Source organism: Vespa crabro, chromosome 1 (assembly GCF_910589235.1).
Source record: "Vespa crabro chromosome 1, iyVesCrab1.2, whole genome shotgun sequence".
NCBI classification, from domain to species: domain Eukaryota; kingdom Metazoa; phylum Arthropoda; class Insecta; order Hymenoptera; family Vespidae; genus Vespa; species Vespa crabro.
Window position 1 is genome coordinate 24,449,081 of NC_060955.1, and position 17,549 is coordinate 24,466,629.

General features: G+C 31.8%; 2 protein-coding genes across 12 annotated transcripts; one reads left to right on the plus strand and one right to left on the minus strand.

Moving 5' to 3' along the window:
• Positions 1 to 44: 44 nt before the first annotated feature.
• On the plus strand, positions 45 to 7,197 carry LOC124430334 (neprilysin-4-like). 8 transcript variants are annotated; one of them, XR_006943736.1, is made up of 16 exons: positions 45 to 1,218; positions 1,974 to 2,084; positions 2,168 to 2,531; positions 2,735 to 2,824; positions 2,909 to 3,051; positions 3,176 to 3,450; positions 3,528 to 3,785; positions 3,865 to 4,067; positions 4,156 to 4,335; positions 4,463 to 4,674; positions 4,798 to 5,020; positions 5,125 to 5,301; positions 5,381 to 5,543; positions 5,813 to 6,022; positions 6,095 to 6,212; positions 6,299 to 6,315. XR_006943736.1 is itself a non-coding variant. In XM_046976717.1 (16 exons), exons 2-16 carry the CDS (start codon positions 1,978 to 1,980, stop codon positions 6,572 to 6,574), a joined length of 3,003 nt encoding a protein of 1,000 aa, XP_046832673.1. In that variant the 5' UTR covers positions 45 to 1,218; positions 1,974 to 1,977; the 3' UTR covers positions 6,575 to 7,197. The 8 variants fall into 8 exon arrangements, 7 of the variants coding, with proteins under 7 accessions (XP_046832673.1, XP_046832694.1, XP_046832704.1 ...); XM_046976717.1 differs by having other exon boundaries at positions 5,813 to 6,037; positions 6,106 to 6,212; positions 6,299 to 7,197; XM_046976738.1 differs by having other exon boundaries at positions 6,106 to 6,212; positions 6,299 to 7,197.
• Positions 6,900 to 17,381, minus strand: LOC124430396 (segment polarity protein dishevelled homolog DVL-3). Of its 4 annotated transcripts, XM_046976913.1 has the most exons (11): positions 16,895 to 17,381; positions 16,385 to 16,454; positions 15,729 to 15,981; positions 15,417 to 15,599; positions 15,086 to 15,296; positions 14,399 to 14,527; positions 13,961 to 14,175; positions 13,353 to 13,844; positions 12,935 to 13,183; positions 8,931 to 8,999; positions 6,900 to 8,478 (listed from the first exon to the last, which is right to left on the minus strand). In XM_046976913.1, the coding sequence occupies exons 1-11, from the start codon at positions 17,053 to 17,055 to the stop codon at positions 8,438 to 8,440; spliced, it is 2,073 nt and encodes a 690-aa protein (XP_046832869.1). In that variant the 5' UTR covers positions 17,056 to 17,381; the 3' UTR covers positions 6,900 to 8,437. The 4 variants fall into 4 exon arrangements, with proteins under 4 accessions (XP_046832869.1, XP_046832859.1, XP_046832878.1 ...); XM_046976903.1 differs by having other exon boundaries at positions 6,900 to 8,999; XM_046976922.1 differs by lacking the exon at positions 8,931 to 8,999 and having other exon boundaries at positions 16,895 to 17,379.
• Between the last annotated feature and the right edge of the window lie 168 nt (positions 17,382 to 17,549).

Genomic DNA, 17,549 nt, shown 5'->3' on the forward strand with positions numbered 1-17,549 from the left:
CGATTAAATGCGCGCGCGCGCGCCCACGCTTATATATAAATTATAGGAAATATAAAATTGGATGAAAATTTGGGCACCTGCTTGTAGAGTATTATACGTAAAATCGGTGGAAAGGGGAGCATTTGTTAAAAAATTTTATAAAATTAAATACAAGTTTGCGCGATATTGATGGTCCACCATCAATGATAAGCCCCTACGATTCCTTCGTCTACTTACATTAAAAAGATCTTCCTTAGATGTCTCTGCTAGCTCAGTATCAAAGTCAAGTTCACATTTCATTCTAAAATGAAATTGCAAATGGTATAAAAATGGAATATTATTGCATTGAGAATATAAGAGGAGAATCAACTTTTTCTGAACGATTAACGCTTTCATTATTCATGTCGTCTTTGTTATTTATCAAGAAAAATCTTGATGATCTACCGTTAATCTTGAAAGAAATTTCTGCCACTATTTTGCGTGGAATTGTTTTAATGATTATAACAGATGTCTTTTCGTGGTTTAAGAAATAAAAAACAACGATTTCTTCGTGAGAAGAGGAACTTTGTCGAAAAATTATTTAATCGGCTTTAAATATCTAAATCGTACGACTTGAAAGGGAAACAGGTAATAGTATGTTCAGAGTGTACACACGCACACATGTGTATGTGTGTGTGTGTAGAATATGAAACACGGCGTATTGCGTTATTAGACGATAACCATTAGTTATTAGGGTCGATTGGCACGAATAACTCGACGTAAGGACCACGTTAAAAGAGTCGTTATAGTGTACGTGCGTATATAGCAATTACGGTCTTCCGAACGTCGTTGTTCATCGTTGTGCTCACAGACGGTAGAGATCCATAAAATGTTGTAACAAATTCACTTATACCAACGGATCTTTGATGTTTCTCCTTAATACCGTTTATTCTATCGAAGGCATATCATTTAGAATTCTGTGTTTTTTTCGCGTCTAAGTTATTTAAAAGCCATTCTTTTTATACTTGTCTATGCGATATTATTATTCGTGTGATTTAGTAGAAACAGATACGCGCGCGCGCGCGCGCGCACACACAGAGAAAGAGAGAAAGATACGCACGAACACACACTTTTCTTTTATTTTCTTTTCTTTTTTTTCCATCAGTAATTTAGTCGTAAACGCTCTTGTTCTTATCAATGTGTTAAGTGACAGCAATGAAGTTGATGCATATTTTTACCTCAGCATTATCCCACGTAGCGGTAAGTGCTTTAACTAACTAAATCTTCTTCGAATAAAGCATGGCTCAGATAGGAATAAAACTTGGTGGATTTTAAAAACAAAAACAAAAAGAAAATTACAACTGTGTGTGTGTATATATATATTTTTTTTTACATATATGTGTATATATATATATATATATATATATATATATATATATATATATAGTAAAAGAATATTTATCAGAGAATGTAACGAGAATATTCAAAAATGTATATTACGATATTATCTTAAATATCCTAAATGATATTATCAGATTAAATCTAAAAATGTAATTAATGTTGATTTTGAATATTGGATCGAAAAGATTTGACATTCCGCGTCATTGTAGTAAAATGGTGCGTGGGTTGGAAGTACGTTACAAGTATAATTTCATATAATTATCAATGTTGGATTTTATCAGATGAATGGTAGCAAAAGTTTAAGGTCAAATGGTTGACCATTTCGCTAATTATATATAAAAGGATTATTTAATTAAATATTTATGAAGGAGACTAACGCGCATTCGCGTCTTATAATTTTAAATGGAACATTAGAACGATCATAGTTACTTATCTATAATATCCTCGACGCAAAATGTTTTTTATATTTTTTATTCAACATTTACATCAGATTCATCTTACCTAAAAATAAGCTTCTACAACAAATGGTTAATATACCAACTATGGTTAGTGCACCATATCTTTGCAAGTATGATAATATTGTATTATATATATATATATATTTGTTTTTTAAGTAAAATGAGGGGAAACAATACGAGCCAATACAACGACGACGATTTCTTCAGCGACGGTGGCCCTTGCCCACCTTGTCGACTTGCTATTAACGAGGAAACCGGTAGACTAAAGTACGTAATTTGTGAAATTTGCTTTCCATTTTTTATTCTTTGTTAATTATTCATTTCTTTATCTTTTTTAATATTTTCATTAGATGGTGCACAGAAGGCGACGATACTTGGCGATTTCGCGTCAGACTAATGCTACTGATTCCTGCGGTTTTATTGCCAATCACTATAATTTTCATTGCTTTATCGCGATCGCAAATCACCGATAAATTACCCCATCGTCGTACATTTAGCGCTATTCGCAATTCTCAAGAACAAACTAAGAATAATTTCGTTGAAAATTATAATACCTTGCTCCGATCATCCGAGAGCAAAGAAATACAGCACTCTGTCGATGGGAATGAAGATGAAGATGAAATTCGTATCTCCGAAGTTCAAACAAGTTACGTACCGCCAAACGTTCATTTTTTAATACAATCCTCGAAACGACGGAAGAGGCATACGGATGCGGTAATATATATGTATATATATATATGTGTGTGTGTGTGCGCGCGCGTGTCATATATATATATATATGTATATGTATATGTATATGTATATGTATATGTATATGTATATGTATATGTATATATATGTAAGTAGGAGATTCAAGCAGTCTCATCGATTTAATTTTGTCTAATCTTATTTATGTACTTATTTTTGTTTGTTCGCAGGAAACAACGGTCGAAAAAAGGAACGATTACAACGGTATCAAATCGATCGACGAAATACGCGAGAAAATCCTGTCTAAGGAGAAAGTAGTCGTAAGTAGCAAATCCCACATAAAATAATTAAGCAAATGTTTGAAAATCATATCATAGCAAAGTTCGAGATTGATTTTAACACAGATAGCTAGTGGCGTCAGTCAGAAAACGACTACAGGTACGTCGAACGACGAAACGGATTATTTTCTACTCGATTATAATCCAGAATTAGAATTCGATGAGCCCTACGCATACAGCGATATACAGGATTACGAAGACTACTCGAAGTTGGTACTCCCTTTTCTCATTTTCATCCTACGTTCACGTAGCGTTTCTAATCGCATTCTGCGTTCTTCGTTCTTCGTTCTTCGTTCTTCGTTCTGCATTCTGCGTTCTGCGTTCTACGCGTAGAGAGGAAAAGACGGAGCACATGGTTACGGAAGAAAAAGAGCAATTAGATTTTGGATCATTGAATCAAAGATATCGAAACGTTAAGGATAAGACGAATGAACGATCGCAAGACCGGCTAATTGATCATACCGAGCGGATTAGCACTTATTCCGTTTCCATTGGCAACGCCTACGGACGATGGCCTGTACCCGATCACCAGGATAAAGACGCCCCAGCCGATTTCCATGCATTTTGGAAAGACGAAGGAAACGCGAAAAGCATCAGAGAGGCTCAAGGTATGCAAGATGCTGCATACCGATCAGTTTTATCGATCATTTTATGGCTCATATTAAGAGCTGATACCTTATCTTAGCAAGGATAATGTTAGAATACATGGATAAGACTGCCAATCCGTGTCAAGATTTTTATCAGTACGCCTGTGGAAACTGGGAGAAACGTAATCCCATTCCAAAGGATAAGGCGGCCTACGACACCTTCGAGATGTTAAGAGAATCATTAGATATTGTTTTGAAAGAATTACTGGAGGATAAAGTTCCGCATAACGTCAGGTTAAATACTGACGACGCAACGGTCAAAGCAAAGTATCATTTTCAGAGTTGTATGAATTACGGTGAGTTAAAATCGATCCAGCCAAATATTAATTTCCTTTTCTTAGGTAACGATTAAATGCATAAATGACATGTGCCTAGAGATCTTGGAGCAACGTATGGAACAGCCGGTGTTAAAACTTTTAGAGGAACTCGGTGGCTGGCCAATTTTAAAGTCCGATTGGGATCCCGATAAGTTCGATTGGTTGCTTTTGGTCGCACAGTTGCGTCTATATAATAATAATATCCTTATTTCCGAATGGGTTGGACCGGACATTAAAAATAGTGACCAATATGTTATACAAGTGAGAATGTGATATTAAAATAACTTGAAATCCTTGCGGGTACTTTAAATACGGATAATGACATCAAATTTTCTTCGATATTTTGCAGTTCGATCAAACGTCCCTTGGTCTCCCTACAAGAGACTATTTTCTTCAGCCATCTAATATGATTTATCTGAACGCTTATAAAGATTATTTCATTAAAATAGTAACCCTTCTTGGTGCTTCTTTGCAAAATGCCACTGTTCATGCAAATCAACTGATAGAATTCGAAACGAAGCTCGCGAAGGTATAACAGTAATAACAACAACAACAACAACAACAACAACAACAACAACAACAATAATGATCATAACAATAAGAATAAGAAAAAGAAGAAAAAATAATAATTATTATTATCATTACGTTCCTCATAGATAACATTTTCACCCGACGAAAGACGGAACATTTCAGAACTTTATCAAAAAATGAGCATTGGTGAATTGTGTTCGATGGTGCCTCAAATCGATTGGCGTAAATACCTTTCGATCGTTTTAGCACGTCCCGTAAATACTTCTGAACCGGTTGTCGTATTTGCCCTACAATATATTCAAGATTTGGTAAATTTACTCTCAAAAACTGAACCCAGGTGAATATCTTTATGTCCTTTACCATTTTGGCATTAGCGATACAACTGAGATTCTAACAACAGTTTTCGTCCTTTTTTCCTTTTGGTTTTTTTTTTTTTTTTTTTTTCTTTTTCTTTCTTTAGAACTATAGCAAATTATCTTTTATGGAGATTCGTACGTCACAGAGTGAACAATTTAGATGATCGATTTCAAGAAGCTAAACAAAAGTTTTATTACATTCTCTTTGGGATAGAACAAGCCCCTCCTAGATGGAAGAATTGTGTATCACAGGTCAATGCCAATATGGGTATAGCCGTTGGTTCCATGTTCGTTCGAAAATATTTTGATGAAAAGAGTAAGAATGATGTAAGTTATTCGACCGCATAAAAGAACTAATTCAACAAAAGAATACCATTTTTCGTTTATAATGATATATAATAATTTTTTAAATATTAATCATAATTATGTAGACGCTATCCATGACACGAGAGATACAAGAATCATTTAGGGCATTACTGAATCAAACTACTTGGATTGACAACGAGACGAAACGATTAGCCAGCGAAAAAGTAAATGCTATGCTTTTAAGAATCGGCTATCCCGACTTTATCCTACAGCCACATTTATTAAATGAACGTTATAAGGATGTACGTCGATTAAATTCTCTGAATATCATTATCCGTTTTATTATTAGGATAATCCACTTTGATTTGATCTACTGTCCAGGTCGTAATCCATCCGGATAAATACTTTGAGAATACGTTAAATATTTTACAACATTTGACAAGAGTGGAACAAGATCGTCTTGGTAGTTCGGTTAATAAGACTTTGTGGAATACCGCGCCTGCAGTTGTCAACGCTTATTACAGTCGCTACAAAAATCAGATAAGTCAGTCCTCTTTCCGATATTACATCAATGATATTTTTTATTAGATTTTGCTTGCACTAGTTTTTCCTTCCTTCCATCCTTCCTTCCTTCCTTCGTCGTTAAATTATAATCAATAATTTGGTTACTAATATTATACATTTAATTATGAGAATTAATATCGCAATATGGTGAAACGCGCTATGTGTAAGGTATCAAGGTAGAAATCTAATCTGATCCACGAATATCAATGGGATTTATTGCATTTCTCATTTTTTACTCTCCCATCTCAGTGTTTCCAGCGGGCATACTACAACCGCCATTTTATCACAGATACTTTCCAAAGAGCTTGAATTACGGAGGGATCGGTGTAGTGATCGGTCATGAAATTACCCATGGTTTCGACGACAAGGGCAGATTGTTCGATAAGAATGGCAATCTACACAGATGGTGGAAAAACGAAGATATCAATGGCTTCCATGAAAGAGCAAAATGTCTTATTGGTAAAAAATTCATTGGTATCGCATCAATATAGTCTGTCTTGAATATACTTCATTATCGATAAAAAAGTTCAGCTATATTTTAGACCAATATAGCCGCTATACTGTAAGCGAAGTTGGCGCACAAATCAACGGTATAAATACACAAGGAGAGAATATCGCTGACAATGGAGGCATCAAACAAGCATTTAAAGTAAATAATAATCTTTCTCTTTGGAATATGAGGGATATTATACAAAATCTTTATACATGTAAAAGATGATAAAAATGTTGTTATAGGCTTATGAAAGATGGTTGTATATAAATGGCGATAAGGACGAGACTCTGCCTGGTATTAGCGCAACCGGAAGGCAATTGTTCTTTTTGAATTTCGCTCAAGTTTGGTGTGGTTCAATGCGACCAGAAGCTGCTAAAAATAAATTAAGAATTGCTGTCCATGCTCCTGGAAAATTCCGCGTGATCGGTACGCTGTCGAATTCAAAGGCTTTCGCGGATGTCTTTCATTGTCCCCTTGGTACACCTATGAATCCTATTAACAAATGCTCAGTTTGGTAACATAGCCGTAGATAATTATTAAAGATATCCTTTCAAAATAGATCACACGCACGCACACGCACACACGCACACACGCACGCACACACGCACACACGCACACACGCACACACGCACACACACACATATATATATATATATATTGCCTTCATCAAGTATAATTTTGCAATAAGTTGTCCTTCGTTCAATAGAAGATATTTTTAACTCGATTTATCTACGAAACCGAATGAATGTAAAATTAAAGGAAAAGTAAAACAAAAACAAAAGAAAGAACATAAAAAAGCTTTGTTTCAAATTTCATTGTAAAAGCAAGAAAATCAAAAGTCAATTTTATGCCTTGAACAGTGCGTTCATTATTTTATATTTTGCCTTCTTTAATGTTTTTCCCTACTAATGTTTACAATTTTTTACGAATAATAATGAATTATCAAAAAGACATTCCATGTCACCAATGAAATACATTCTGTACACGTCGTTAATGTTAATTACTTTATTACGTAATACTCACAGCGGTTCAAAAACGCACGAGTTGTTTCCACGCAAGTTATACACATAAAGAATTTTCGGTAAAAACAATAAAAAATGTATATACATTCCTTTATAAATAAATATAATATGTATATCTATATGTGTTTATATATGCGTATACATATTCCGTGAGTTTTTAGTATGCGCACTTAAAAAATGACGTTCATGACCCATTAAAAATCGGAATGAATATTATCGATTCTATGTTGAGACCTCAACAGTTTGGTAAATGTTTTGTATGTGTGTATGTGTATGTGTACATGCTGGCTACATAGATTATTATACCGGCATATTTCCTTTTGTCTCGTTGCTACGCTCTTACTTGTTTATTATTTTTACTTTTTTTATTTTTTTATATTTTGCACCTTTGATATTCGTTCCAGTTTTTCATCAAATTTCTGTATAATATCACAATTAATTTTAATGCAACGAGATGTTTCCCATCTTCGAAAAGATAACGTATACAAATGCCTAAATAGTCTCCATATTCTATAAATTCGACACTTTCTTTATTTCGATATTTTCTACGACGGGGGCAAATTATATTGTCGTGTGTGTAAAGAGTTTACACATAGTATTATATTGGTGAACTTCTTTCATTTTTTCCTTTTCCATTTTGCTTTCAAAATTTCCCCTTTTTTATAAAAAGCAAAAAAAAAGAAAGATAAGAATATTAAAGATTCTGCGAGATATAACGTTTGAAATAATTCGGAAACAAAGATTGCTCTCTACTGATGGAAAGTTGAAAAAATATAATTATTAATAACGATTAATGTGAGAATGGGAAGATGTTTGAAACATCAATGTATCAAACAGGAGCTAATACTTGACGTACTTACAAGAATTAATAAGCTCTGTCAACCTGCACGTGTTTACAGTAATTTGTAATATATACATACATACATACATACATATATATACATACATACATGTGTGTGCGTGTGTGTGCGCGCGCGCGCGCGCGGGTATACATATATATGTATGCATGCATGTATGCACAAAGAATACTGCATAAGTAATACAACCCCTGTTACTGCAAATGTTTCGTATGACTTAACACAAACCGTAACAACATTTCAAAAAAGGACACATTTGTCACACAGAGATTCCAATGACCTTAATTCTATTATGTATAGACATTATAAATCATTATTACATGAGCTTGGACATTTTACCTTCTACAGCATTTTATCAAAATTGGCCTATTAAATATATAAACATATGTTTCGCGTGTGCTACTTCCGTCCACTTAATAAAACGACGTGGAATTATACCATAACTTCCTGTTAACGTCTATTAATGTCATTGTGTATACGTATTATGTGATAACAGAGATCTTCACTTATGCAGAAACTGGTACTCCAAAATGTCTTCTTCATCTGTAAAGAATAAAAATATTTCATGTTCCAAAGTACATAATGTCATATATCTACTGCACTAAAAGGGCGCTATACACTTAAATACACATACATTCTGTTGCAATTATAATGTTTGTGCAATGATAATTCAAAAATATAATCTGTCAAAAGTGTGTATATAATAATAATACAAATGCAAGCATATCAAATGCTAAACATCAATGGTGCAATAAATTTTATTTGTTTGTTTTATTTTTCTTTTTTTCTTTTTTTTTTTTTTTTTCTTTTTCTTTTTCTTTACTATTGTCGAAAGGTACTGCCTCTCTGCAAATACAGAATAATAGTTTTCTTTCGAAACAATAAATGTTCATACTCAGATTACTGTCGCACAAGTAGCCAAACCTTGTAATCGTAATCATTCTATGCTCTTTAATGAAATCTAAAAGAAAATATTAAAATAAAACTACACTCACAAATATTATCTCTGGCATTGTTGTCCAAATTACTTGTCTGCGTGCGACATTCTTCGTGCATACGTCGCCCTGCATAAACCATCAGCGCAGCACAAGGCACAAAAAGGATTCTATCATGTCTTTGACATAATAATAATCCATATGCATATAACAGCAGTCAGAAAGTAAATTGAGTGGCTATCAATTTTCAAAATAAAAAGCAGACCTTTTAGAGCAGCAGAAGTGAAAAAACAAAAATTAAACCAATGATATGTCTGTGAACCGCAAAATATATCAATAAAATCCATCGTATTTAAACCAACAAAATATTTAAATATTATTGATAATATGAAATTATTTAGTAAGTTTATTAAAATAGTGAAACTCTTGAGGTGCTCAGACATATTATATCAAACCTGTCGGCAACATAAAATATTTTTATATTTTACAATGATTTATAATGAGATAATAGAATGATAATATTGACGAAAAACTTTTGTAACTAGTTTTCACGATACATACATATAGATAGAGATGCATAATTTGTTAAATTAAAACGTTCAATTTCACTATGCAATTTTCCATACAAGTTATAGTTATGACAATTACCTTTTTACCGTTATTAACTACCATATTATCAATTAATTTATGAAATCTTCTACAAACTTTTATATATATGTGTGCATATATATACACACACACACACCATATCATTGGTTATTATTCAGTAAGCAATTTTATGTATCTATATCTATCATATATACAATACATATATAATGGGTTTCCAAAGTATGTCTATAAACAAGTTGCAATATTTATAATTATTAACGTTTATAATAATTTATTTAATTAATATTAAAGAAAATATTATCATTAATAAATTATTATATAATAAAATCGAAATTCGAGCATAAAAATGAAATTTGAAAAATTGCATAGATTTGATTTTACAAAATTGTTCTTCCTATTATTGTGAAACAACAAATACATAAAATTTGCAGTGATACATATGTGTGTGTGTATGTATATATATATATACATACATATATATATTTATATATACATATACACACACACTCGTGTTCAGCAATTGAATTCATAAATTTTAAAAGAAAATATATTCTAAATACTATGCAGTGCATGAAAAAAAATCAGCCATAATATAATTTGGAAGTGAACACAATTTTATATACAATATTTCGGTCCTAGAAGTATGCACAAAATCATATTTTCGATCAAATCGTTTCTTTGTATAAATGCAGAAGGCATTTTTTGTACTGAGAATATATAATAATTTATATTGTAAAACTGTTTTAAAATGAAAGTGTATAATAAATAAATTTTACTAAACAATGAAAAAGAAAATGTAATCAAAAATATTTTTTATAAAATATCATTAATAAGTGCATACACCTGAAAAATACGTGTACAAGTTTTGTTGCTTTCTTGTACTTTTAACACAGATAAGATGGCACATTTAATACGAGAATAATGATTTAACATTATATATGTACACATTATCGAACCTTTCATGGTGTTATACCAAATAATACAGTTGTGAACAGCTTTTTTCATTCAAATAATTTTAGATGTTTAGAATAAAGTAAAAGCGTCCGTGTCACACATATAATAGTAATAATAATAATAATAATAATAATAATAATAATAATAATAATAATAATAATAATAATAATAATAGTAGTAGTAGTAGTAGTAGTAGTAGTAGTAGTAGTAGTAGTAGTAGTAATAGTAGTAGTAATAATAATAATAATAATAGTAGTAATACTACTACTACTACTACTACTACTACTACTACTATTACTACTACTACTACTACTACTACTACCACTACTACTACTATTACTAATAATAATCATAATAATAATAATAATAATAATAATAATAATAATCAAACGATGCATCAACTATTGCATAATGTGCCTTTATAAATTTGGCAAATGCCTGACTTTACACATTCTTCATCATATAAAGATTATTTAAGGCAACAGTTGGTGAATCGTTCAGTACATGGAATAGTACATTGTTGATTTTAAAGGAATAGTTGGCCCATTGTCGTAGACAGTCCTAAAATGCAATGAATGGAGAAATATTAATATTATTACAGACCATTTATTACATACAGGTACACATGCACTATATGCTATTAACACCATATTTTAACATACATTTCTGTCAATAGTGTTATTGTTGTGATCATGCTTGTGCTTTACATTTTGTGCTATCATGCTTTTGCAAGTAGAATTACATTAAGATTAAAGCGTATATCACTGTGCATCTAATACAGAAGAAATAGATTTCCAGTGATAAATAAGTAATTCATACAAGTAATTTCATATTTTGATACACTACTAACTAACAATTAATTTTATGGAAAATTATAATAATATTTTTATTTTTTAAGAGTAACTTTAAATGCACTGATATAGAAATAAGCCGTTTATATGTACACACGAACATATTGAATGGATTCTATTTATAGACATTCATACTTATATGAAGGAATAAATACTGACATAAACATGAGAGTAAATTTTCCAGAAAGTTTTCAGCAAGAAATTGGCTTTAAACTGTACATAATATCTTTATGGATTAATAATAATCTAATAACGTTCAATAAAATGGCAATTATTTAATATATAAGACCAGTGTTAATTTATATATTATGATTATATCAAATTTTAATCTACTACAAAAAAATCAATTACTGGTACATCTATTATAGTATAATTATGTAACTATACTTGTTATGTTTTCATCCAATCTACACGCAGTTTAGCCAAAATAGTACGTCTCTCACAAATCTAATGAATTCAAAATCTGTTTGAAACTTATTTTTCTTTTTCTTCTCCTTATTATTATTACTATTACTATTTCTATTACTAATATTGTTGTTATTGTCGTTAATATAGTCGTTTTGTTGTCGATATAGTTACTATCAATGTCAATATTGTTATTCTATCTCTAAAAAATAAGTTTTATCTATTCATTCTATTAATACTAATACCAATATTATTCGACATAACATTCTAAACATTTCTACTTACAAAAAAAAAAGAAAAAAAAAAAAAAAAAGAAAAAAAAAAGAAAAAAAAATTAATAATTTAAGTATCCTTTCGCATGACGGAGCGAAGATAATTTTATATTACATTTTCAATTTAATCTTGTACTACATTGTATTATTTAATTATTCGTTGAAAATATTTTAGGCGATAGAACCAATAAAAAAACTGAAATATCATTAACATTATTTAAAATTTGCTTAAATTATTTTAATATTGTCAAAGATATTATAATATTCCGTACTATATCAAGAGGTTATTATATAAAAAGACATTAGTATTTACATTTATGTAATACATGCAAATATTGAAATAAAAATATGTTAAATAGGTTTAAAACTAAAAATTTATTACACAGCATAGTGCAAATGTGTATTAATACACATGAATAATACCAAAAATATTGCAGGCTATATATACCAAATTAATGAATGAATACTATACTATCATGCAAGGAATGATATTGATCATAGCTACACTAATAGATGGATGTAGTAATTAGATTGTATAACGTATTAACATGAATCGTAAAAAACATCTTAAATCAATATCCAAAATACAAGCCAGCCAGACAATGTAAAAGTTTATATATATGTACGTATGTATGTGTATGTGTGCTCGCGGTGACGCGCGGTGTGTGTGCATACATACATACATACATACATACATACATACATACATACATACATACATACATACATACATACATAGATGCACGCACGCACGCGGGCACACCCACCCACACACACACACACACACACACACACACACACAATGTACTTATTGTTATGTCATATACATAAGATATCGCGTAACATTCTATCATATCCTATGTTCTCAGTCAGACTTATAAGTTATCTATTTACACAATACTAGGCATCTACATAACATCGACAAAAAATTCACAAGGATTGCCCATCGCAATACGAAATGACTGTCTACTACCAGATAAGTCTTGTTGATTTTGTTGAGTTCCTGAACCAGTTCCTGTCTGTACAGATTGCTCAGATCCACTGGACCGACTATGGCTTCCATTTGACCTTTTACCATTCGAACCATTCCCATTACCAGAATTCTTACTTGGCATACTTGGCACAGATGGGATATGTAATTCCGATTCGGATGCTGAAGAACAAGACTTCAAGTCGTGGATAGGTTCCTTACAAATATGTTCACTACCTGCACTGCTACCACCTAATAAATCGATGAATGGCCGTATAATCGGCACAGTGAGATCTTTCCATACATAAATGTATGAAATATAATTTGTTGCCAATATTCTCAAGCAACGATATAAAGGGATCGTATGTGAAATAGAATCTTACAGTATAAATGACAAATTTAAATTGACAATAAATCTTACCTGAACCACTATGAACACTTTCCTCTCTATGATATCCATATACAGTTGGTTCATTAGTAAAATTAAATGGCATTGGACTGTAACCAGTCGCAGAATGAGGTGCATAGGTCCCTGAGTAAGGCATGTCCCAAGCGTTAGGAGGCGGCAAAGGTCCAACCGTATCACAATCTAATTTCATGCTGCTCATAGCAGAACACAGATCACCAAATATATAATAACATTGTTCGGAAAATGTGATCTTATTCACAGTATGTCTGATGAATCCAGCTTTTAACATTAATGATGCGTATTTTCTAGCTTCACGACGATCAATAATTCCTTCTACATGTGTGCTAAGCCAATCAACAACATCTGCCCCGATAAATGCATTTGGAATTGTAATTTTAAGCCACATGCGATCACGAATTTCCAGACCCGAATCAGGGCGTGCCATGGCACGTACTATTGTTGGCATATCTGTATTAATGGTAAGGTGAAGTTCCTCTAGTGGTCCTATTCAAAAGAAATTATAACAATTATTAAACACGATTAAATATTGTGTGTATGTGTGTGTGTGTGTGTGTGTGTGTGTATAGGTCTGTGTATGTATTGTGATTAGTATAACTTACGTTCTGTATCTGGTAAAGTACTTGCAAGACTACTTGATGTAGATGTTAATGTTGTTGCACTTGGCGGACGAGGTGGGAAACCTTCGCCTCGTATAGCCGCTGTATGTGCCACCCATGCACCCGGATCTATAGGACGCACTGGTTCTGTTCTTGGTATGGTAAAATAACCTTTTGGATTCGGATCCCAACATTTTGCGACAACTAATTTGATAGGTCTAAAGGAAACAAAAATAATGAAATAAATGAAATAAATTAAATAAATGAAAAAGAAATGTATATCCTTATTCTAAGAATATATGAATGGAGGAGATTTTCTTTTTTTTTATTCTTTTTTAAACAAAAACATCCTTTTTTCTCTCTTCAAATAATTCGATAAAATAGTACGTACACATTTACAAACAGATATAATATATTTAAGATAAATAAATTCTCTCTTACCCTGGTTTTTGCACAACTTCACGTAGAACTCTTACCGCCTCATCATTTGACATGTTCTCAAAATTAATATCATTAACTTGAAGAATCATGTCACCAGGTTCTATTCGGCCATCTAAAGCTACAGCTCCCCTATATCAATAAAAAAAATTTATTTCCATGGAAAAATATTTAACAAGTAGAAATGTAAATGAAACTATCTTATCAATTACTATAAATCAATAAAAGGCAAATTTGCAGTATGTTTGAAATAGATTTCTTGTAATAATCAAGATAACTTCTAAAATATTGTACATTACAAAATATAAAATATCTAAGTATTTTCTAGTACTTGCTGAACAATCAATTTTTATTGTGTCAGATAAGGAAAGAAATATTTGGAAATAAATAAAGCTCCGGCACACATTCAGATATATATACATATATAATGAGTGCGTGCGTGTGCGAGTGTGTGCTAAATTTCATGATATTAGGCCTCTGTTCTCACATGAATAATACAGAGAATTATATAATAATATATGCATATAAATTTCTGTATAATAATGCATAGCGATAAGCATGTATTCAATAATAATGCATACACACACACGCACACACGAGCGCTTACGCGTATATACGTATGTACGTACATGAGGATTTAATATGAAGAATAATTTTATGAAATAACATTAAATAAGTCAACTATCATACCCTTTCATTATAGATCCAACATAAATTCCTCCATCTCCACCTTTATTACTTTGTCCAACAATACTTATTCCAAGGAAATTGACAGTGTCCATATTTAATGAAACCGTTATGATATTTAAAGACATTGTGCTATCTGTGATACTGCTAAATGAGGATGTTCGAGACATAGGAGGTAATCTGTGTCTTCTTCTTCTTTGAGGTCTACGTCGATCTAATACGCAGAAAATAAATATGAAAATTTAGCTAAATAAATATCTGAAAGTAATAGAGACAGAACTAAAAATAAATAACAAAAGCTTCGATTAAAATGTAAATGATATTACATATTAACCTAAAGTTGCCCTGTCAACTGCACTACTCATATTAGTATGACGACCTGTTGTAGATGTAATACGACTACTTGCATCGTCATCCGATTCTAAAAATGTTGTCGTTTCTAGATCTGAGCTCAATATGGAGGCAGTTTCATAGCCATGGCCAGAGCGATGCTTCGAATGACCATTTATTCGCAATCCTATATGCAATAAAATGCATAAAAATACATTAATTTATGTTTCCTTTTTTCTTTTCTTTTCTTTTCTTTTTTTCTTTTTCTTTTTTACCAAATACATTCTTACAAATTTATGTTGGCATACACACAAACCATTATATTTGTTGTATTTCTCATATTTGTCTGTATGATGTCTTGAACTTTTATGTAAATGATGTCCTTGTCGGCTGCTTATAATACTTTCAGTTTCTGTTAATGTATCATCGTGCGAAAGCGGTGGTGGACCACGATTCGTATGTCCTGGTGTTACATGATCAACACGATCATGCTTTACGTCACTGTGCGCTACAGAATCGGTACAATGTGAAACACCATCCGATACATTGCTGCCTTCGGCAGACACCAACTGTCAAAATTAAGCATAAATGTTTTAAGATTCAGTATTATACGCATTGAAGCTTGTTGTTATATAAAGTGTGTATATATATATATATATATATATATATATATATATATATATCTATCTTTTGGAGAAACATATTTCTTAAAAAGTGTATCATGATAATAAACGAAGATCGATAAATTTAATAAATACTAATACTGAATGATGCTCCAAAAAAAGAAGCCAATAAGACGATAAATAAGCCTTACAATATATATCATATATGAGTATATTTATTTTATATTTAGTATAAGCTTGCGAGTATGCATTTGTATGGATATTAAATATGTGTGTGTCTCTTAAATATTTAACAATATAATATCATATAGAAATTATTTAAATAATAATGTAGATAAACATGTCTTACCCATGAGACTACTCGTCCATTGAAGCATGGAAGATGCGCATCGTCGTCTACAATCTCTTCTTTCACAACTCTAGTAGAAAAATAAAATAGAGAGGAAGGTTAAAATGAAAGAATTTAGCCCGCACGCGCAAGCACACGCACAAAGCGAGTATATAATTATCTTTCAATCGAAATACACACGGCGTATTATCGGAATACGCATACTATTGAAATAAACAGAGAGAAATAATCTATATAGGATCTATAAAGATTTTCTATAAACAAAGGGCCGAATAAACGAGCACGGCGAGCGAGATATAAGACAACTATCATACGTATCGTATATATCTACATAAGATTCGATCTTGAAATAACACAGAGCGTATCATCATTACAATGGCTTGACATTTATCTCGAAACAATAAAAAATATGATGTAACGTTATCAACGATGACGATAGAAAAATGTGAACGTTTAATATTCATTTAAATTTGATCCTACTAAATATATTTATATCAATTGAACACCAACCCGAAGTCATCGTCCATTGATTTGAAGAAATACTTGTAATTCGGTCGGTTGAGGACATTTTTAAAATCTGCCAAAGTCACCCTCTCCGGTGATATAGTCAGCTTCACCAAATAAGGTGTTTCTTCGTCGTCAATATGGTATATAATTTTGGTTTCCTCCATGATCGTGAAATAAATAATTCTACGTTGGTTTGATAGAAAAGTTGTATCAGTCAGGCCCCCACTAACTTGAGCAATTGTCTCAAACCAATATGGCGCGTTGCAGTTCGAGCCAAAGCCCTCACGCGCACAAAGTTTTTTAATAGCATGTAGCCATGGAATAGACACCAAGCACCATTGATTAAAACATTCCAATATAAAAATGAGTCACAAAAATCTACTCGTTATTATTCCAAAAATTCTTCCTTTTCGCCTATTCATATTCTCCCGTACCGTTCAAATAAATGTCAACACTCCTCCCGAGACGTAATCGCTAAAGCGGACCTTCCATTGCGCCCCCACTTCGCTACTGTCACGTTCGAAAATCCGCCGATGGTGCTACAATCGCTTCCAATGTCTCTTTCCTTATAAAAGATACAAAATAAATAAGAAAATAAATATCAAATGCAATTTTAGATGTTTTAACGTCCTCTTAAATTCTTTTTCGCATCATGATG